Raw genomic sequence first — 22,983 nt, 5'->3', positions numbered from 1 at the left:
AATGTATTATTAGTGCCAGCGGTACAGTTCTGTGAATCTCCAGGTTTGCACACTTCACAGCACTCACCATAGCACATACCCTCCCCAGTGTCCATAACCCACCCCCCTCTCCTTGCCCTGCCGCCGGCAACCCTCAGTTTGTTTTGTGAGATTAAGAGTCTCTTATGGTTTGTCTCCCTCCCGATCCCACCTTGTTTCATTTATTCTTTTCTTACCCCCAAATCCCCCACGTTGCATCTCCACTTCCTTCTATCAGGGAGATCATATGATAATTGTCTTTCTCCGATTGACTTATTTTGCTAAGCGTAATACCTTCTAGTTCCATCCACATCATCACAAACGGCAAGATTTTGTTTCTTTTGATGGCTGCATAGTATTCCATTGTGTATATATACCACATCTTCTTTATCCATTCGTCTGTAGATGGACATCTAGGTTTGGCTGTTGTGGACATTGCTGCTATAAACATTCGGGTGCACATGCCCCTTCGGATCACTACGTTTGTATCTTTAGGGTAAATACCCAGTAGTGCAATTGCTGGGTCTTAGGGTAGCTCTGTTTTCAACATTTTGAGGAACCTCCATGCTGTTTTCCAGAGTGGTTGCACCAGCTTGCATTCCCACCAACAGTGTAGGAGGGTTCCCCTTTCTCCGCATCCTCGCCAGCATCTGTCATTTCCTGACTTGTTAATTTTAGCCATTCTGGTGTGAGGTGTGAGGTGACTGGTGTGAGGTGATATCTCATTGTGGTTTTGATTTGTATTTCCCTGATGCTGAGTGATGTGGAGCATTTTTTCATGTGTCTGTTGGCCATCTGGATGTCTTCTTTGCAGAAATGTCTGTTCATGTCCTCTGTCCATTTCTTGATTGGATCATTTGTTCTTTGGGTATTGAGCTTGATAAATTCTTTATAGATGTTGGACACTAGCCCTTTATCTGATATGTTGTTAGCAAATATCTTCTCCCATTCTGTCAGTTGTCTTTTGGTTTTCTTAACTGTTTCCTTTGCTGTGCAAAAGCTTTTGATCTTGATGAAATCTCAATAGTTCATTTTCGCCGTAGCTTCCCTTGCCTTTGGCAATGTTCCTAGGAAGAAGTTGCTGCAGCTGAGGTCGAAGAGGTTGCTGCCTGTGTTCTCCTCAAGGATTTTGATGGATTCCTTTCTCACATTGAGGTTCTTCATCCATTTTGAGTCCACTTTCGTGTGTGGTGTAAGGAAATGATCCAATTTCATTTTTCTGCATGTGGCTGTCCAATTTTCCCAGCGCCATTTGTTGAAGAGACTATCCTTTTTCCATTGGACATTCTTTCCTGCTTTGTCGAAGATGAGTTGACCATAGAGTTGAAGGTCTATTTCTGGGCTCTCTATTCTGTTCCATTGATCTATGTGTCTGTTTTTGTGCCAGTACCATGCTGTCTTGATGATGACAGCTTTGTAATAGAGCTTGAAGTCCGGAATTGTGATGCCACCAACTTTGGCTTTCTTTTTCAATATTCCTTTGGCTATTTGAGGTCTTTTCTGGTTCTATATAAATTTTAGGATTATTTGTTCCATTTCTTTGAAAAAAATGGATGGGATTTTGATAGGGATTGCATTAAATGTGTAGATTGCTTTAGGTAGCATAGACATTTTCACAATATTTGTTCTTCCAATCCATGAGCATGGAACATTTTTCCATTTCTTTGTGTCTTCCTCAATTTCTTTCACGAGTACTTTGTACTTTTCTGAGTATAGATTCTTTGCCTCTTTGGTTAGGTTTCTTCCTAGGTATCTTACGGTTTGGGTGCAATTGTAAATGGGATTGACTCCTTAATTTCTCTTTCTTCTGTCTTGCTGGTGTAAAGAAATGCAACTGATTTCTGTGCATTGATTTTATATCCTGACATTTTCTGAATTCCTGTACAAGTTCTAGCAGATTTGGAGTGGAGTCTTTTCGGTTTTCCACATACAGTTTCATATCATTTGCAAAGAGTGATAGTTTGACTTCTTCTTTGCCGATTTGGATGCCTTTAATTTCTTCTTGTTGTCTGATTGCTGAGGCTAGGACTTCTAATAAGTACTATGTTGAATAGCAGTGGTGATAACGGACATCCCTGCCGTGTTCCTGACCTTAGCAGAAAAGCTTTCAGTTTTTCTCCATTGAGAATGATATTTGCGGTGGGTTTTTCATAGATGGCTTTGATGATATTGAGGTATGTGCCCTCTATCCCTGTACTTGGAAGAGTTTTGATCAGGAAGGGATGCTGTACTTTGTCAAGTGCTTTTTCAGCATCTATTGAGAGGATCATATGGTTCTCGTTCTTTCTTTTATTAATGTGTTGTATCACATTGATTGATTTGCGGATGTTGAACCAACCTTGCAGCCCTGGAATAAATCCCACTTGGTCATGGTGAATAATCCTTTTAATGTACTGTTGAATGCTATTGGCTAGTATTTTGGTGAGAATTTTCGCATCTGTGTTCATCAAGGATATTGGTCTGTAATTCTCTTTTTTGATGGGATCTTTGTCTGGTTTTGGGATCAAGGTGATGCTGGCTCATAAAATGAGTTTGGAAGTTTTCCTTCCATTTCTATTTTTTGGAACAGTTTTAGGAGAATAGGAATTAATTCTTCTTTAAATGTTTGGTAGAATTCCCCTGGGAATCCATCAGGCCCTGGGCTCTTGTTTGTTGGGAGATTTTTGATAACTGCTTCAATCTCCTTACTGGTTATGGGTTTGTTCAGGTTTTCTGTTTCTTCCTGGCTTAGTTGTGGTAGATTTTATGTCTCTAGGAGTGCATCCATTTCTTCCAGATTGTCAAATTTGCTGGCTTAGAGTTGCTCATAATAATATGTTCTTATAATTGTTTGTATTTCTTTGGTGTTGGTTGTGATCTCTCCTCTTTCATTCATGATTTTATTTATTTGGGTCCTTTCTCTTTTCTTTTTGATAAGTCTGGCCAGGGTTTTATCAGTCTTATTAATTCTTTCAAAAAACCAGCTTCTAGTTTTGTTGATTTGTTCTGTTGTTATTTTTGGTTTCTATTTCATTGATTTCTGCTCTAATCTTTATTATTTCTCTTCTCCTGCTGGGTTTAGGCTTTCTTTGTTGTTCTTTCTCCAGCTCCTTTAAGTGTAGGGTTAGGTTGTGTATTTGAGACCTTTCTTGTTTCTTGAGAAAGGCTTGTATCGCTGTATATTTCCTCTCAGGACTGCCTTTGCTGTGTCCCACAGATTTTGAACCATTGTGTTTTCATTATCATTTGTTTCCATGAATTTTTTCAATTCTTCTTTAATTTCCTGGTTGACCCATTCATTCTTTTGAAGGATGCTGTTTAGTCTCCATGTATTTGGGTTCTTTCCAAATTTCCTCTTGTGGTTGAGTTCTAGCTTCAGAGCATTGTGGTCTGATAATATGCAGGGAATGATCCCAATCTTTTGATACCAGTTGAGACCTGATTTATGACCCAGGATGTGATCTATTCTGGAGAATGTTCCATGTACACTAGAGAAGAATGTGTATTCTGTTGCTTTGGAATGGAATGTTCTGAATATATCTGTGATGTCCATCTGGCCCAGTGTGTCATTTAAGGCCTTTATTTCCTTGTTGATCTTTTGCTTGGATGATCTGTCCATTTTCATTTCAGTGAGGGGAGTGTTAAAGTCCCCTACTATTATTGTATTATTGTCGATGTGTTTCTTTGATTTTGTTATTAATTGGTTTATGTAGTTGGCTGCTCCCATGTTAAGGGCATAGATATTTAAAATTGTTAGATCTTGTTGGTTGGACAGACCCTTTGAGTATGATATAGTGTCCTTCCTCATCTCTTATTATAGTCTTTGGCTTAAAATCTAATTGATCTGATATAAGGATCACCACCCCAGCTTTCTTTTGATGTCCATTAGCATGGTAAATAGTTTTCCACCCCCTCACTTTAAATCTGGAGGCATCTTTGGGTCTAAAATGAGTTTCTTGTTGACAGCATATTGATGGGTTTTGTTTTTTTATCCATTCTGATACCCTGCATCTTTTGATTGGGGCATTTAGCCCATTAACATTCAGGGTAACTATTGAGAGATATGAACTTAGTGCCATTGTATTACCTGTAAGGTGACTGTTACTGTATATTGTCTCTGTTCTTTTTTGATCTACTACTTTTAGGGTCTCGCTTTGCTTAGAGGACCCCTTTCAATATTTTCTGTAGAGCTGGTTTGGTGTTTGCAAATTCTTTCAGTTTTTGTTTGTCCTGGAAGCTTTTTCTCTCTCCTCCTATTTTCAGTGATAGCCTAGCTGGATATAGTATTCTTGGCTGCATGTTTTTCTCATTTAATGCTCTGAATATATCATGCCAGCTCTTTCTGGCCTGCCAGGTCTCTGTGGATAAGTCTGTTGCCAATCTAATATTTTTACCATTGTATGTTACAGATTTCTTGTCCCGGGCTGCTTTCAGGATTTTCTCTTTGTCGCTAAGACTTGTACATTTACTATGAGATGACGGGGTCTGGACCCATTTTTACTGATTTTGAGGGGGGTTCTCTGCACCTCCTGGATTTTGGTGCTTGTTCCCTTTGCCATATTAGGGAAATTCTCTACAATAATTCTCCAGTATACCTTCTGCTCCCCTTTCTCTTTCTTCTTCTTCTGGAATCTCAATTATTCTAATGTTGCTTCATCTTACAGTATTACTTATCTCGAATTCTCCCCTCATGGTCCAGTAGTTGTTTGTCTCTCTTTTGCTCAGCTTGGTCATTTGGTCTTCTATATCGCTAATTCTCTCTTCTCCCTCATTTATCCTAGCAGTAACAGCCTCAATTTTTGATTGCACCTTATTAATAGCTTTTTTTATTTCAACTTGGTTAGATTTTAGTTCTTCTATTTCTCCAGAATGGGCTTTTATTTCTCCAGACAGGGTTTCTCTAATATCTTCCATGCCTTTTTCAAGCCCAGCTAGCACCTTGCGAATCGTCATTCAACTCTAGATCTGACATATTACCAATGTCCGTATTGATTAGGTCTCTGGCCTTCGGTCCTGCCTCTTGTTCTTTTTGTTGTGGTGAGTTTTTCTGCCTTGTCATTTTATCCAGATAAGAATATATGAAGGAGCGAATAAAATACTAAAAGGGTGGCAAAGACCCCAGGAAAATGTGCTTTAACCAAATCAGAAGAGACCCCAAATCGTGGGGGGAAGAAAGGGGGTAAAAAGAAGTTCAGAAAAAAAAAAAAAGAGAGAAAATTAAAAAATGAAAAATAAATAAAAAATATAAAAAAGAGAAAATTATGTATATATTAGACTGGTGAATAGAACAGGGTCACCCACTTAATTTTGGGAGTACTTTGGTCTCTTAGAAGATACTACCTCCCCAAATTTTAACGAATGAAAAACATATATAAGGGTAAACACGATGAGGGGATGGAATAGGACTATAAAGATGAAATTTTTTTTAAATTTTCTAAAAAAAAATTGAAAAAATTTTCTAAAAAAGGAGTTGATAAGATAAGTTGGTTGGGAGAATAAAGAAAAAGAAAGTAGAGTGAATTTGCTCAGGCTGGAGACTCGAACAAAGCCCTGTGCTAGATTTAAGGTATATTTTGATCTATTAGAAGTTGAACCCAGATTTTTTTAGAAGAAAAAACCCTATGTGTATACAAAAAATAAAGTTAGATACAATCAAGGATAAAATATGACTATAATAATGATGGTTCAAAAAAGATTTTTTTTTAAATGAAAGGTATTGTTAATATAAACTAGTTAAAAAACGTTAAAAGAGGAAAGGGTAAAAGTTAAAAAAATTTAGCGGAAGAAAAAATAAAATTAAATTATTTAACTTTGCAAGGCTAAAGAATCTTCGGGAGAAAGCCATGAATTCCATGCTTTGCTTTCTCCTCTTCTGGAGTTCCGCTGTTCTCCTTGGTAAGTGAACTTGGTCTTGGCTGGGTTTCTTGTTGATCTTCTCGGGGAGGGGCCTGTTGTAGTGATTCTCCAGTGTCTTTGCCGAGACAGAATTGCCCCGCCCTTACCAGAGGCCGGGCTAAGTAATCTGCTTGGGTTCGCTTTCGGGAACTTTTGTTCCCTGAGTGCTTTCCATAGAGTTCCAGAGGACGGGCCTGAAAATGGCAGCTGCCCAGTCTCTGGCCCAGAGGAGCCCAGAGCTCGGGGCCCCACTCCTCAGTGCGCCCTCGGAGAAAGGCGCTCAGTCACTCCCGTCTCCCTGGCCTCCGGCCGTGCTCTGAGCTCACCCGGTCTGTGACCGAGCGTCTCTGTCTCTGGCACACAGCCCCGCCTGGAGCCTCTGAACCCTGCAGATCCCTGTGCTCTTCCAGGGGGGTCTCCCCGGATCTTGTGGGGTCCCCGCTCACAGAGCAGTGGCCTGTGCCGTGGATCACGATAAGGTAACCCTGAGCTAAGAGCTCACTCCTTGGCTCCATCTCTGTAGCCAGCTTCCCTGCTCTAATACCTGCAAGCTCTGCAACACTCAGACACCCCCGATACTTCTGTGACCCCACGGGACCTGGAACCACGCTTACCCCACATGGGCTTCACCCCAGTTTAGCCTGTGGAGCGATGTCCCTCCATGGAGCAGACTTTTAAAAAGTTCTGATTTAGTGCTCCATTGCTCCGCCGCTTGCCAGGAGCCGGCCCCTCCCCCCGTGGTCTATCCTCCTGTCGCTTTGGGTTCACTTCTCCACTGTCCTACCTTTCAGAAAGTGGTCGATTTTCTGTTTCTAGAATTGTTGCTCTTCTTCTCTTCAATCTCCTGTTGGGTTTGTAGGTGTTCACAATGGATTGATAAGCTGTCTAGTGGATCTCCTGCTACCTGATGTCGTCTCAGCCGCTACTCCTCCGCCATCTTGACTCCTGCCTCCCGTGTTGATTTTTTTAAAATGTTGACCAAAAGTATCATTTTGCACATCTATGATACTGTTTTCTAGGGATATTTATGTTGTTCATGTAGCTTGCTTTACCTTCTGTGGCTATTAAAATGTATAGAAGTCAATTTTTCGTGTTTTTAAAAAGTCATTTAAACATTCAATTTAAAGACAAAACAAAAAGACTGAAAAGGGTTACAGTTATAGCTGAAACAAAACGGTACTAAATTGATAAGAGATTTGAACAAGGATTATCCGGGTTGAAATAAAACATATCTCTAAATATAAACACATTAGATAGTTGAGGTTGGGAAGAGTCAGGCATATATTTTGAGGGCGAACTTTGATTGTTGTACAGCTGTTACTTGCTACTCAACAGGACATCTGCACCCCCAACATATGTGAGCTCGCCCATTGGCTATCCATTCCCGTTTCGAGTCTTTTTGTTTCTAATTCTGATGAAGTATCATTCCTAGTTTTGAATTTGATTTGATTTCATTTTGAATTTGGAGTCATTTTACCAAAGGGTCCTATGAAATTGCTCCACAAACCTTTTTGTGCTAATAGTTTGTGAAATCTCGGGGTACCCTCCCAGGCTTTCATACCCAGGTCTTGAGTCAATGCCATGAGAAGTTAGAGGGGAACCCGCTGTCATCTCTTCCTGCCTCTGATGGGGCAGTAGAGGAAGGCATGTTGTTGAAACTCCTTCTGAAGGAAAGGGTGTAGGCCAAGGTATTTCTGGTACTTTAGCTTTGCAATATACAGGCTCCCCCCCATCTGGAAGCAGAAGTCTTATGGTAGAGAGTACATCGGTGGTTGTGCTTCAGGTCAGTCCTCTGTAATCACCCACACACAATGACTCCCAGGACTTTACTGACAGTAGTGCTAGGAGGTTATATCTTGCATGGGGAATTAGGTTGTAAAATTGTTATGTAAGGCAAAAATAGGAAATCACTTATAAAAAAACAGGAAATCCTTGATCACTGTGTTCTTTAGTTAAGCTCTTGATGAGGAAGTTGCCTTGAATTTCTGTAGGTTACATGTGCATATAATTTATTTCCACTGCCATACTTTTGATTTCAGGCTGGGCCTGGCCTGACCCTGAATGTCTGATCGTTTTGGTTTTGCTGTGTTAGTTTTCAGCATTTTTTTCTCTGGTCCACTGCCAGAAACTTCAGTTCTCTTAAGTAGTGGTTTCTGGAAGGCCTGTGCAAATCCATATATTTTTACAAAAAAGACCACATCAGTGGTTACCTGTGGACTGGGTCTGTTGTCATTTATGCTTGTATTCATGGTGTGACATGAATTATATGAAATTACATTTTCATCAGGATGCCTCCCACATCTGGCAGTAAAGTTGGCACCACCTTGCTACGATTCTCTGACATTCTTATCTTTAACAAGTACAGGGTGAAGTTTGTAGGACAGTGTAGAGTGCCTCCCATTTTTCTTTAAATCCCTACTAAAAGAGGGCTTTGACCAGCAAGCGGCACTGGCATTACTTGGGATCCAGCTGGAACAATAGAATCTCAGGCCCTTCCCTATAGGCAGTGAATTAGAATCTGCATTTTAACAAGATCCTCAGCTAACTTTGATGACAGCTTTAACTAATACTGAGTGCTCCCCCCACCATGATGTTATTGATCAAATAATAGGAAAAAAATCCATGCAAACAGGGAAATATTGTTTTAAATAGGCATGAACAAAATTTTTTCTTAAGCAGGCAGCACAATAAGAGAAAAAGGTGGTGTTAAAGAGTTAATCAGATCTGACACAACCTAAATGAATTTGATTTACCCAAAAACTGATTATTTTCTTAATTGGATAGAAGACATTTTACGTGACTTGATAAAAAGAAGGTTTTTTTTTCCCCTTATAAAATTAGTTTGTTCTTTTTTGAGTTGATGGAGGGAGAAGCAATTACAAAATGAGGTAGAGTTTAGAATCTTTTTGATGCTAATGCTGTTTAAGTGACTTTTACATTTTGTCTACAGAAAATCAATTTATGCAAGACCAGGCACCTATGCTGGAAGGTGAATTGGTTATAAAATATATCTTTGGAAATTTTCAGTCATTGAATACAGTTAATGAATGACCATTCACAATAATGCATGTGAACCTCAAAGTTGATGATATTCTAAATCTGATCAGTATCATTTTTTAATTTGACTTCTTAATCAAATCAAATCTTAGAATTGATTGAATTAACATGGTGACACAGTAGCTTAAATCATTAAAGTTTTCTATTTTATATAATCATAAAGACAATGACTGTATCAAGATTGTCTTAGATAGGAGTAAAGTTAGAAGGTGATGAGATTGATTTAAATGATTCTGTGTGTATGACCAGAACTTTAAGAATTTGTCAAACAGGTAGCAGCATGTAGTTTAATATTTTGTGATTAGCTCTTGGTTATTTTGAGGATTGTTTGGCATTCTGTCTTCTAGTAAACCTGTAGAAAATTAATTCCATTTTTTTTTTTTTTTACAAAGATTTTATTTATTTATTTGTCAGAGAGAGAGAGAGAGAGCACAGGCAGACAGAGTGGCAGGCAGAGGCAGAGGGAGAAGCAGGCTCCCTACAGAACAAGGAGCCCGATGTGGGACTCGATCCCAGGACGCTGGGATCATGACCTGAGCCCAAGGCAGCGGCTTAACCCACTGAGCCACCCAGGCGTCCCAATTCCATTTTTTAAAATCAAGACAAAGGAAGGATGCCTGGCTGGCTCAGAGAGACACGTGACTCTTGCTGTCAGGGTTGGGAGTTTGAGCCACATGTTGGGTGTGGAGATGACTAAAAAAAATTAAAAAGTAAACTTTAAAAAAGTCAAGGCAAATGAGTCCATGCTGCCGTTGGAAGATCTTGTTTTTTAAAAAATTTCTGTGGCATTATGTACGGATCACAGGTTCTTTGGTCTGCTAAGCAGTTTTGTTGTGATTTAATATGGGTATCGATAAAATAAGTAAAAGGTAAAATCCTGAAAGAACGTCTGATTTGTTGAAAGAGAACTTTTTGCTTTAACTGTAAACATACATAAAAATCAATGAAATGTAAAATGATTACATTTTGATTTTAAAATGATCCTATCTTTATTTCTGACATGTTTTCTTTAAAGATACTGGCATTAAAGTACTTAATTGTGCTACTGATGTCTGTTTTTCACTTTGAGATGAAGGGTTTTGGGGGCTTTTTAGGGGAAATTTACTGAAGTTGACAGTAGTTTAATTTTGTATTTGCTGCCAACCTTGAATTTTGTGTGTGGCATTAAAAAAAAATCTTATCATGTATACGTAAATGCTTTCTACTTTATAAACAATTTCTAAGGCAAAGATGATAGATCTGCAGTATTGTGCAGTTGAGACCTTCTTTTAAAGTGTTTCTGCCATATGGGTGATTTTCTTATGTTGAATTGCTCTCTCGGGAAATAGGAGATTTCTTTTCTGCATGTTGAATATAGCTAGCAAAAGTGGCTTTTTTATTTTTTAGCAGACTCAGGTGATTCATTTTTTTATTTATTAAGAGAGAATTTCTAACTGATCTTTGAAGGTTATACGTCAGTATAACATTAAGTCTTCACTGTCCCTAAATACAGTACAGCTCTTTCACAGTAAATGGAAATAATACTAAGTTACCTTGCCTAGTAAGCCAAGGCTTTGTGAATATTTGAGGAAATGATTTGAGAATCCAGGGCTTCAGAGTGATCCCCAAAGCTCAGCTGATAAAACTTTTGTGAGTTATCCTCGGGGTTAAGGCAGAATTTGAAGGTATTGTAAGATGAATACAATTGAGTTTTCTTCTTTTCCGAATTCTAAAGGAAAATGCCCTTTATTTTCTCTTTTAGGTCCTCAGAATGGTTGGAATGACCCTCCAGCTTTGAACAGAGTACCTAAGAAGAAGAAGGTACTAGAAAAGTTGGTCTAGTTGCCCACAGGTGTTCTGTTAATCCCAAAGCCACCTGGAATACACCACCCTTCACTGACCTTTAAAAGCAAAGTTTACTGACCAACAGGTTTCAAGTGTATTTTAGCTTACATCCTTTGTTTAGTTTAAAAAAAAAAAAAAGTTTACATCCTTTGTTTAGTTTAAAAACAAAACAAAAAACCAGTATGGTGGTGTGAATTTAACTCCCATTGGAAGACAAGATGTAAATTCCCAACAGGTATCTTTCAAAGAGTAGGAAACAAAATTTCCCAATGATTTTTTTCTTTTGCGGGTGTGTTTGGTCTTCGGTTTCCAACAGTAGTCCTGAATTTGGTAATTATATTTTGGACTGTTTTGTCTATCACATATAATATGAAGAAACAACACACTAGCTGAGTAGTGTTTAACTGTCAGTAACTGTTGAGCGCTTTGGAGCACAAGATAAGATTCTTCTCTGCTCCTTCCTTCCCAAACGTTTTTACTTTTTTTTTTTTTTTTAAACTTCTGGTAATTTCCTTTCCTTAAATATAGTAATGAGAGGGCATAACAATAAAATTGGGAGGCACTAAATGGGCCAAAAAACCCCAAAATTTAGGTTAGTAATAATGAGAAATTAGAAATTAAATCTACTACTTTTAATATGGTTGGATTGACAGGTAACATCTACTTAGTGATCTAGGAAAAGGAGCATTACATCAGGATCACATTAATAAACATTCATTTGGCATATTTGATTCCAGTATTTGCTAGATATAATTCTCTAGACTTTGACATCCTCTTTCAAAACGCCTTGTTTTGGCTCCCCATATGAGAGAATGTATGGAAGACAAAGGGGAAACTGAGAGGTCCAGTTTTGAGCTTTCTATCCCTCTTACCCAGATTAGCTCTAGTTTTATGTTTTACTCTAGAATTCTGCATAAAATTTCATTTGAAAGTAGAATACTACTACAAACAAATAACATTTTTTAAATGTTAACCTTATTTAAGGGTAAGTAAATGATACTCTTTGGCTTATGCTTGCTGTCTTTTATTTCTGTCTTTTAAAAGATGCCTGAAAACTTTGTGCCTCCTGTTCCCATCACGTCACCAATCATGAGCCCTTTGGGTGACCTCCAGTCCCAGATGCTGCCACAGCAGCCTTCAGCCCCCACACCTCTGTCAAGCCAAGCTTCATTCCCACAGCCTCACCTTACAGGTGGCCAGACCTTCCATGGCATCCCGCAACCCCTCGGTCAACCAGGCGTGCCACCTTCTTTCTCCAAGCCCAATATTGAAGGCGCGCCAGGGGCTCCTATTGGAAATACCATCCAGGTAACAGTCAATCTGCGTCCGTGGAAGGGGAAGATGGCTCTGTTTCAGTTCATGTTTTTTAATGTGTTAACTTTGATGATTACACCTTTATTAGTGAACATCTATATTTGGTTTAAATTAAGACAACCTAAATAAAAAATAGTAACCCTTGTTTTTAAGACTGATCGTGCAGGGATATTTTTCCGTTACGTGGCCATAAACCTCCTGGAAGACGCTCATGTATTTGCTAGTGTATGTTTACACTAACTTGACAATCGCAGTATTTCATTTGACCTAACCAGTAGCCATTTAAGATCAGTTGAATCCATATTTTCAGCCAGGCTTGCTAAGCAGAAGTTATTTCCAAAGGTTTTCCCCTTTAATGTAAAAAATAAAGTGTAATGAGTTGTATCTTTCCTTGTGTATGTGTAAGAGCTTACACTATACAGCCTACCTTCACATGGAGACACAAATTTGTACTGCTTTTCACATACAAACACCTAGTTGGAAGGGTTCTAGACGATTAAAAAATCACATATAACTAACTGACTTAGACACACAAAGGTAAACATTTTGATCTGTTCGTGAAGAGTGAAGAGCTTGGGTGAAAGTTAACATAAGAAGGTGAAACAAATCCCTGCCCAAAGTATAAAACTAGTTCTGTTTTTGTCTTTGACCCATTGAAGTCAAATTTATAAACATGTTTCTCTGTCACAAGGCTGTGCTTTACTACGTTCCATTATAAAAACCAGTGTTTTGATGGAGGTGGGAGAACTGACTTCTTTCCGCAGGACTTTAAACTACAAAGATGCACTGTTATTTTTTTTTTATGATTACAAGTCTACGCTAGTTTGGGAAGCTACCCAGCATTCACTTTTGTTTAGACCTGGGCTGCTCATGCTGTACTCATCTAGACCGGAACCTCATTTACTGCCGGAAGGGAATGCTGCGGGATGTATGTGTTCAGCCAGGCCTTTACATCCAGCTGCCTGCCTATCTGGATGTCTCCAAGGCACCTCACACTCCACATTTCTGAAGCCTTATTCATAGTCATCCTCCTAAACCTCATCTTCAGAATCTGGTCTTCAAACCTCGGTGTTTCCTGCTTCAGTGCATGGCACCATAATCCTTCCTATTTAATCTAGCCGAAAACCTAGGAATCATCTTTATACTCTTTTCCTTTAATCCCTCTTTCAAGTCTATCCCTAAATCTTGTTGTTACTGTTTTAAAAATCTCTCTCAGATCTCCGGCCTGCACTTCCAGTCTGGTCTATGCTGCCTTCACCCCAGTTTTCAGCAGTGCAGGAGCCTCTAATTAGTCTGCCTTTGATCATCTATCTGGTCTTATCTCATCTTTATTCAAAACATTTCTCTCAAGATAAAGACCAAAATATTTCACATTATCCAGAAGCCCTCAGCTGCATATTCCTCCTTGCTGTCTGCCCCAGCTACACTGGCCTCCTTTTAGTCACCTGTATCATGATCCTTCCTTTGGACACGTTCTTGCGCTGCCCGGAATGCTTTTCCTTTCTCATTTAACTCGTTGACTCCTACTTGTCCTTCTGATATAATTTCCTGCAGAGAGCTTGCCCCTCAGTTAAATTCTAGTTCTACTATCTGTTGGTTCCATTAACGTTAGCTTAGTAGCAATTAAATACCAATACAGCTGCTATCTTAGATGTACTGGTGACATTTTATTTTTTTACTTTTTTCAAGTAACATCTTTCATTAAGATATAAATGTTAGTAAACTTTTTTTTAATGAAACTTTGAAACTTTCATTTTCTTCTTTTAGCCTAATAAATTGCCAGAGAGCTGAGATAATTTCTGAATTGGCTTGTAAATACATAGTCAGTCCCTGGGCCCCCCCCCCTTTTTTTTTTTTTTAGTGAATGAACTAATAAATCAGAACTTTAAAAACAAACCAGTCCTTCTTTATCTTTCCATCTGTACATTCAGTTACATCATGGTCTCTTCTATGCCAACTTTTGACTTAATCTTGGCAGTTTGAGGGGGTATCTGGGTGGCTCGGTGAAGTGGCTGCCTTTGGCTCAGGTCATGGGATCGAGCCTCACATTGCGCTCCCTGCTCAGTGGGGAGCCTGCTTCTCCCTCTACCTCTGCCCCTCCCCCTGCTTGTGCTCTCTCTTGTGCACTTTCTCTCTCAAATAAATAAATAAAATCTTGAAATAAAAAATCTTGCAGTTTGATGATAGACCAATTACCAACCTTCAAGAACAAACCAAAGAACAGAAGAATGCCAAGATAAACCAATGAACTGACAAGCAGAGCAAGCAGCCACCCTCGCTCGCGGGCTTGCTTCCTGCTGGCGTAGGTCTGCTGTCTGCTCGCCCCAGATACGTACAGTAGAGATCAACATGTGTGCCATGATTGACTGAATTCTTTATATCCAGTTCTGGTTTTGAAAATCAAAGCTGTAGAGAAGCCTGTTCCTTCTACTGAATATCTGATTTTCATTTTTACTTATCCCAAGGGATTTCACATGTTAATTTGTCATTTGATTTTAACAAGTGGTTTTCTTTTTATCACAGAGTTTCAGGGCTTGTGTATAGGTAATTTCCGGTCATTTCTGGTCACTTTATGGTATTATTTCTTCCAGCATGTGCAGTCTTTGCCAACAGAAAAAATTACCAAGAAACCTATTCCAGATGAGCACCTCATTCTAAAGACCACATTCGAGGATCTCATTCAGCGCTGCCTCTCTTCGGCTACAGATCCTGTATGTATTTGTTCTCATGTTTTGCTCATTTAAAATAAGCACGTAGGCAGCTCTTCTGTAATCGCAGGAAGCCTTACAAGATAGACTTTAGAAGTTTGTACAATAGTAATAAAACTAGCACTTACATACTTTGCTTTACATATAGAAATGTATTTAATATCTTTCATAGGTAAGTATTTAATCCTCCCAGCAACCCCATGGTAGGTAAATTTGTCATCTTTTTTTTTACAGACAACTAAAGTAAGCAAAAACCAGTCAACACCTAAGGTCAGAGCCAGAATTCAAACCCAGTTTGGGTGTGGAATTTATGCTCTCACTCACTGTGCAGCACTGCCGCTCAGCAGCAGACCTCATGTCTGTCATGTAAATAGAACAGAATGGTGGCATGTAAGAGATTCAGGTTGGGGCTTTCTTTCTGAGCTCAGATCAAAGCTTTTAAAAGTAGATCGATAATCTTACATGTAACTTTGCAAAGATCTTAAAAATAATTGTTTTAGATTCTAGACTCCTATTCATAGTTAAAGCAACTGATTTTACTTAGTTCATTGAGAGGATGCCTGTGTATTGGCAACAACAAAAATTCAACAAAGCCGATCTTGTTCTAGACGAACTCTAAGTTTCTGCCAACAAACATTGAATATGTTTATTTAGTCACTGGCCACTTGTCTGCTTGAAAAACAGCTTCTGGAATTTGTTGTTTCATCAGACATTGAGTATTAATATGTGCAGCTTTCTTCTGGTGTTTTACAAAGCTATTCCCTGTACTAAATGTGTCAGCAAATCAGAAGCAGGGATCAGTTAGCGCCAAGCCATTGTGCCTGGCATTCTGGAAGTGATGGAAACAGAGAGGAACAGAGAGTAGATGAGGCAGACGGCCCCGCATACACTGTCCCCTGTGTGCACCTCTAAATAGGGCACAGTCATTCAAAAACAGAGGAGCCCAGGGGGTATAGCTCAGTGGTAGAGCATTTGACTGCAAAAACAGAGGAGCCCTGATAAAAATGAAGAGAACTCCAGCTCTCCTTGAGGCAAGAGTCAGTATAGAGAAGTTGAGATGACACATTGTACACAGCCCAGCTCAATAAATTTTTGTTGATTTAAACTTCTCTAGGTCAACATATCATCTTCCCTCTGGGTCCAGAGGAGTCCTGGGCAGAAGAGAACCACAAAAGACAAACTGTTCTTGTAATTCCTGTAACCAGTCAGTTGTGGGGGGTTGCTAATACCCTATCCCGACCAGCTGACTCTGCCCCTGGTAGCGAGACTCCTACTGGTATCGAGATGAGATTAGATTTGAGCAGGGACTCTCAGGGTTCCCCTCCATGCAGATCCTTTTAATCACTAGCTGGAATCCTTTATACAATGTGGCTGTCATACAGTCTTTTCACGTTAGCTGTATCCAGACACCACAAAGTAGTTTTGTAACATGACTTAGTTTGTAACGTTATCCCTGATAGCTTCATCTTTTCCTCGTTCTTTTTTAAAAATTCATTCGAGGTGTATCATTGTGCTTCAGCAGTTTTGTATGGTGCTGAGTGCTCATCGTGACAAGTGTCCTCGTCCATGTCACGTGTCTCACCCGTCCTCCCATCCACCTCCCTTCTGGGAACTATCATATTGTTCTTGGTAGTTTAGAGTCTGTTTCTTAGTTTGTCTCTCTCTCTTTTTTTTTTCCTTTGGTAGTTTATTCTGTTTCTTAAATTCCACATATGGGTGAAATCATACCTTTGTCTTTCTCTGATTGACGTATTTTATTCAGCTCACACTCTCTGGCTCCGTCCATGTTGTTGCAAACGGCAAGACTTTATCATTCTTCTTACGACCAACTGATATTCTGTTGTGTACACGCCACATCGCCTCCATCCATTCATCTGTCACTGGACACCTGGGTTGCTTCCATAGTTTGGCTATTGTAAATAATGCTGCGATAAACATAGGGGTGCATGTAGCCCTTTGAATTAGTGTTTTTGTATTTGGGGGTAAAGACTAAAAACTCAGTAGTGCACTTGCTGGGTCGTAGGGTAGTTGTGTTTCTGACTTCTGTTAGCCGTCCTGTTCCAGAGCGGCTGTACCTGTTTGCCTTCCTTCAGGCAGCGCAGGAGGGTCCCCTTTGTCCACACCCTCACCAGCACTGGGTTGTTTGCTGTGTTGTTGACTTCAGCCGTTCTGACCAGTGTAAGGTGATATTTCATTGTAGTTTTGATTTGTATTTCCCTGATAATCAGTGATGGGAGCATCTTTTCGTCTGTCAACTGGCGGCCTGAATGACTTCTTCGGAGAAGTATAATTCATGTCTTCTGCCCACTTCTTAGTTGGATTATTTGGGGGGGGTGTTGAGTCTTATCAGTTCTTTGTGTAATTTGGAATCTAAACCTTTATTGGATAGGTCTTCTGCAGATATCTTCTCCCATTCAGCATGTTGCCTTTCAGTTTTGTTTATTGTTTCCTTCACTGTGCAGAAGTAGTCCCGGTAGTTTATTTGTGCTTTTGTTTCCCTTGTCGGAGGAGAAAAATACTGCTATGGCTGATGCCAGAGAAATTATGGCCTGTGCTCTCTTCTAGGATTTTTATGGTTTCCTGTCTTATATTTAGCTCTTTGATCCATTTTGAGTTTATGTTCGTGTGTGCTGTGAGAAAAGTGGTCCAGGTTCATTCTTTGGCATGTGGCTGTCCAGTTTTCCTAACACCATTTGTTGAAAAGATGGTCTTTTTCCCACTGGGTATTCTTCCTCCTTTATTGAAGATTATTTGACCATATAGTTGTGAGTTTATTTCTGCATTTTCTCTTCTGTTCCAGTCATCTGTGTGTCTGTTTTTGTGCCAGTACCATACTCTCTTGGTGATGACAGCTTTGTAATAGAGCTTGAAGTCCAGAACACTGATGCGTTCAGCCTTGTGGTTCTTTTTCAAGATTGCTTTGGCTATTTGGGGTCTTTTGTGGTTCCATACAAATTTTAGGATTATTTGTTCTAGTTCTATGAAAAATGCTGTTGGGATGTTGGTACATTAAAAAAGTCATTCACAGGGGCACATGGGTGGCTCAGTAGGTTGAGCTTCCGACTCCTGATTTCATCTCAGGTCATGATCATGGGGTCATGAGTTTGAGCCCCACGTCAGGCTCTGTGCTCAGTGCAGAGTCTGCTTTGAGATTCTCTCTCCTCTTTCTCTCCCTATGCCCCTCCCCCACTCCCATGCTCTCGGTCTCAAATAAATAAATAAATATTTTTAAAAAGTCATTCACCAAAAAACAAAAAAATTATCCACCACTATCAAGTGGGATTTATTCCCAGGATGCAAGGCTGGTTCAGTGTTCATAGATCAGTCATCGCTCACTTCAGCAGCACATACACTAAAATTGGACCAATACAGAGAAGATTAGCATGGACCCTGAACAAGGATGACACGCACATTTGTGAATTTGCATCTGACCAAATACAAAATCCATTCTTGATAAAACCCTCAACAAAGTAGGTTTAGAGGGAACATAAAACATACCTCAACACAATAAAGGCCTTATACGAAAACCCACAGCCAACATAATCTCAGTGGACAAAAATTCAGAGCTCTTCCTTTCTCCTCCTCTGACATATTGACATTCCTTCTTCCAGCATACCAGGAGCACGTCAGCATCGACAGCTTTGTACTTGCTGCTCCTTCTGCCGGGGATCTTCCCCCATGTGACCACGTTACTCAGGCCACACATGCTCCAGGCTTCTCGGATGTCCCAGGAGCTGTCCGGCCTTTCTTTACCACCTCGCAGTCCCAGCACTTCTAGCCCCTCACTCTGTTAACTCTTGCTTCCTGGCATTCATCACCATCTCATCTGCAACATACTTCTATCTAGTGTCTTTTTCCACCAAGGGCATTCGAGGTCCCTGAGACATAAGCATGGCACACAGTAGACCCTCGGTAAATACTGAAGAACAGCGTCCGTTCTGAGGCTGTCGCATAATGTACATCATTAGGTTAATCACATTGTAATTGAAACCTTTAATTTTAGTTTTAGAACGGTTTTCTCTCACTATACTTCTAGTACGAGGAGTGGGAGGTGGAAGGCCTCCTTGATTTAAAAACTCCTTTTACAATATCCCTCTTAGTAATCTTAAGCCACAGAACATAATTTTCTTCTTTTTTTTTTTCTCCCTTGGTGTTTTAAAAGCTCAGAAAGAGGGGCACTTGGGTGACTTAGTCTGTTAAGTTTCCAACTCTTGATCTCAGCTCAGGTCTTGGTCTCGGAGTCATGAGTTCAAGCCCCACATTGGACTGAGCAAGGAGCCTACTTTAAAAAGCCTACTTAAAAAAACAAAAAATGAAGAAAAGCTCAGAAAGAAGCAAGGTTAAATAACCAAATGTGACTAAGTATGTAAGTGATTGGAAAGGTTAAAATAAGATTCCAGTTCACCTCTGTGCTTGCTGCCAGCACACATAATTCACAGTAGCTGTCCTTAGATCTTCTCTCCTGCAACACAGTGGCCCACTGTTGCCTCCAGACGGCCCTCCGTGTTGCTCGTGGCTAGTGCGTTTACACGTGCACACGCCTTGTTCTCTGAGCAGACAGTCCACAGTCCAACCAATACTCCAGTTTGCAGCCCGGAAGGCAGCCCCATATCCTCCTACCCTCCCCCCATGAATAGGTTACTGAACTCTGTCCTAACGGTCAGTTGAAGTTTCTGAGTCATAGCTGCCTCCGTTTCTTTATAACATGAAGCCGGTCAGCATCAGGAGTGTAAGGATTACACTCTGAGACAGGGCAGAGTCTTTGGATAAAAGTTAAATATTCAAATATAACCCATCTGTTTTTTTCTCCTGCAGCAAACCAAGAGGAAGCTAGATGATGCCAGCAAACGCTTGGAGTTTCTGTATGATAAACTTAGGGAACAGACGGTAAGTTTGTTGGGAAAAAGGAGGATTCATGATAATCATTTAGCCCTAGTTGCTAGTAAATAAGCACGTCATCAGCATTCGTGTGGAGTGTCCTTGGGAGCAAAATTGTGAGGACAGTGGTGGAATGGGCTTTCGCTAACTGAATCATAAATGTCATTTAAATTTGGGGATTAGGGGCGCCTGGGTGGCTCAGTGGGTTAAAGCCTCTGTCTTCCGCTCAGGTCATGGTCCCAGGGTCCTGGGATCGAGCCCCGCCTCGGGCTCTCTGCTCAGCGGGGAACCTGCTTCCCTTCCTCTCTCTCTGCCTGCCTCTCTGCCTACTTGTGATCTCTGTCTGTCAAATAAATAAATAAAATCTTTTAAAAAAAAAATAAAAAAAATAAATTTGGGGATGAAAGAACAGGAGAAGGGGTGTGTGTGTGTGTGTGTGTGTGTGTGTGTGTGTGTGTGAGAGAGAGAGAGAGAGAGATAGGAGTGTAATTTTAACTCTTCTTAAAACAAAGAGTAGAAATATAATCTGGCTTATATTGGCCCTAAGGTAACTGGCCTTCTGTTCGTTTTATATGTGGCTATATTTTTTGCATTTCAACATTCCACTGCTCCATCCCTCACATCAGTCCCATCAGATAAAAATAACCATTCCTGGGGCGCCTGGGTGACTCAATGGGTTAAGCCTCTGCTTTCAGCTTGGGTCATGATCCCGGCATCCTGGGATCAAGCCCCAAATCAGGCTCTTTGCTCAGCAGGGAGCCTGCTTCCCTTCTCTCTCTGCCTACTTGTGATCTCTATCAAGTAAATAAATAAAATCTTTAAAAAATAATAATAACCATTCCTGTCATGCGAGCCAGACCAGAGAAAGTTGATGTAACAGTGAAAGTTCTGTGGTCCCTGGACTGATCCAAAATAAATTCTTCCCTCAAAAGTATGGGCATATAATCTAAGTAATGACATGGGGAAACTACAGATACTATGGTTTTAAGAGATGGTAAGATTACAAGAGCAGTTAAGAATTGATAAGCTGAGTACATGATGATGGCTGTTAGCCTACGAATGCAGGTAGACCACAGGTTTGAGATCACTGCTGTAGACATGGTTTTTGACTGCTTTGGGTCCTTACTTAGAGCATGATTAAGAACCAAATTCCAAAAAAACCCTTTAAATTCCTTCATATGCATGGGAAAGTTTTAAAAGGTGTGAGCCTGTATCTAAAGAATTTGAAGAATTAACACTCTTAAGCGGAGAAAGACGTTAGCATTTCAGCTGGGGGAGGAGAGCTGGCTTCTATAAAAAAAAAAGTTAACTGACTCATATATGTTCATAATTCATAATAATTTCCTTATATAAATCATCTTGTCATGGTTCTGCTTTATAACTTAAAGAGTTGCTTGATCAAAAATATTTCTAGAAAAGCTATATGATTTATTTGCTTTTTTATAATATTTGTTTCAATCTCCTTTTAAATATCAGGGTTTATGGGAGAGTCTTTCTTAATTTAATTCTTTCTCCTGATTCTGCCTTTGTTTCAGCTTTCACCCACAATCATCAATGGTTTGCACAACATTGCAAGGAGCATCGAATCGCGCAACTACTCAGAAGGCCTGACCATCCACACCCACATAGTCAGCACCAGCAACTTCAGTGAGACCTCAGCTTTCATGCCAGTTCTCAAAGTCGTCCTCACCCAGGCCAATAAGCTGGGTGTCTAAAAGGACGTCTTTACTCCCAGCCCATATTGCCATTTTTCCAAAGAAACCTATTTTAAGAAATGTTAAGGTATGGACCAGTCCTCATTAGCATGTTTCCATAGCAGCCAGTCAAGAGCATTTACACTATTTCTGCAGATATACTCACCTTAGAACTGCTCAAAACCCAGGTGCTTTCTTTTGTTTTAACCTTTTATTGCCCATGATGATCTTCCTATTCTGCAAATAGTGTATTTCCTGGATTACACATAGTGTGTTTTCCTGAAGTATTCTGATTAAATGTGGTTTTTAAAACCTCAGTATACTTTTTGGAAAAGGAGCATCTGGTTATACATAAAGCAGAGCCAAAACTAACTTTCATTCACGTCCTCCCTGCTTCCTCTATGTCAATCAGATTAAAGTGTGTAACCCTATTCTATGTGTATGTAGTTTTCTTTTTAAAACAGCTGCTCACAGTTTAGTTTAATCCCTATTTTTTGTGTCTTTGGCTTCACTCGAGTTCTGAACAAATAACCAAATCTAGAGGTCGCTACCCAGATTTCAGCAAAGATTAATGAAGAGTGGGAGCAGTAGCTTTAAATACCTATTGGGAAAATGAGCGTTTTTGTTCTGTGGAATGCATTGGACTTTTTTGTATTAATAAATGTTTTCGATATTCTGTTTGAGTTTTAAGATTGAATTATCTCCATTTTACATTTAGAAATTTGTTTGTCCACTTTTTAAAAGTCACCCAGAGCTCTGAAGTGTAAATTTAGAAGGAAAATTTAATTTCTGTCAACCTCCTGAATCAAAGGCAGACATTTTTCATCCAGTTTTTATGTCAAGTGATTTTATGATAGTTTGTCTTAAGAACAAGCAGTGTGGCAGGGGCACCCGGGTGGCTCAGTCGGTTAAGCATCTGCCTTCGGCTCAGGTCATGATCCCAGGGTTCTGGGATCAAAATCCTACATCAGGCTCCCTGCTCAGCGGAACGCCTGCTGCTTCCCCTTACACTACCCCTGTTTGTGTTCTCTCTCTTGCTGTCTTTCTCTCTGTGAAATAAATATCTTTTTTTTTCTTTTTTCTTTTTCTTTTTTTTAATTTTATTTTTTATAAACATATATTTTTATCCCCAGGGGTACAGGTCTGTGAATCGCCAGGTTTACACACTTCACAGCACTCATCATAGCACCTACCCTCCCCAATGTCCATAATCCCACGCCTCCCTCCCAACCCTCCTCCCCCATCAACCCTCAGTTTGTTTTGTGAGATTAAGAGTCACTTATGGTTTGTCTCCCTCCCAATCCCATCTTGTTTCATTTACTCTTCTCCTACCTCCTTAACCCCCCCATGTTGCATCTCCTCTCTCTCATGTCAGGGAGATCATAGGATAGTTGTCTTTCTCCGATTGACTTATTTCGCTAAGCATGATACCCTCTAGTTCCATCCATGTCGTCGCAAATGGAAAGATGTCATTTCTTTTGATGGCTGCAGAGTATTCCATTGTGTATATGAACCACATCTTCTTTATCCATTCGTCTGTAGATGGACATCTAGGTTCTTTGCATAGTTTGGCTATTGTAGACATTGCTGCTATAAACATTCGGGTGCACGTGCCC

At 39.9% G+C, this 22,983-nt stretch overlaps 1 protein-coding gene and 1 non-coding gene across 25 annotated transcripts in view; both read left to right on the top strand.

Moving 5' to 3' along the window:
* Positions 1-22,045, top strand: part of SEC31A (SEC31 homolog A, COPII coat complex component) — a 78,871-nt gene extending 56,826 nt beyond the window's left edge. For 16 of the 24 annotated variants that reach the window (XM_047719713.1, XM_047719708.1, XM_047719706.1 and 13 more), the window contains 5 exons: positions 10,691-10,749; positions 11,818-12,081; positions 14,679-14,798; positions 19,611-19,682; positions 21,209-22,045. In XM_047719713.1, coding sequence (XP_047575669.1) covers positions 10,691-10,749; positions 11,818-12,081; positions 14,679-14,798; positions 19,611-19,682; positions 21,209-21,388 — 695 coding nt within the window. In that variant the 3' untranslated portion in view covers positions 21,389-22,045. Of the gene's footprint in view, positions 1-8,842; positions 8,882-10,690; positions 10,750-11,817; positions 12,082-14,678; positions 14,799-19,610; positions 19,683-21,208 lie in introns of all 24 variants that reach the window. The other 8 variants (XM_047719694.1, XM_047719695.1, XM_047719705.1 and 5 more) reach the window with 1 other exon arrangement.
* Positions 18,124-18,230, top strand: LOC125094557 (U6 spliceosomal RNA). The gene has a single exon (XR_007125577.1). It is a non-coding gene; the product is annotated as a U6 spliceosomal RNA (small nuclear RNA).
* Positions 22,046-22,983: the final 938 nt, after the last annotated feature.

This window comes from Lutra lutra, chromosome 2 (assembly GCF_902655055.1).
Source record: "Lutra lutra chromosome 2, mLutLut1.2, whole genome shotgun sequence".
NCBI classification, from domain to species: domain Eukaryota; kingdom Metazoa; phylum Chordata; class Mammalia; order Carnivora; family Mustelidae; genus Lutra; species Lutra lutra.
This window is presented reverse-complemented; position numbering and strand designations above follow the sequence as displayed.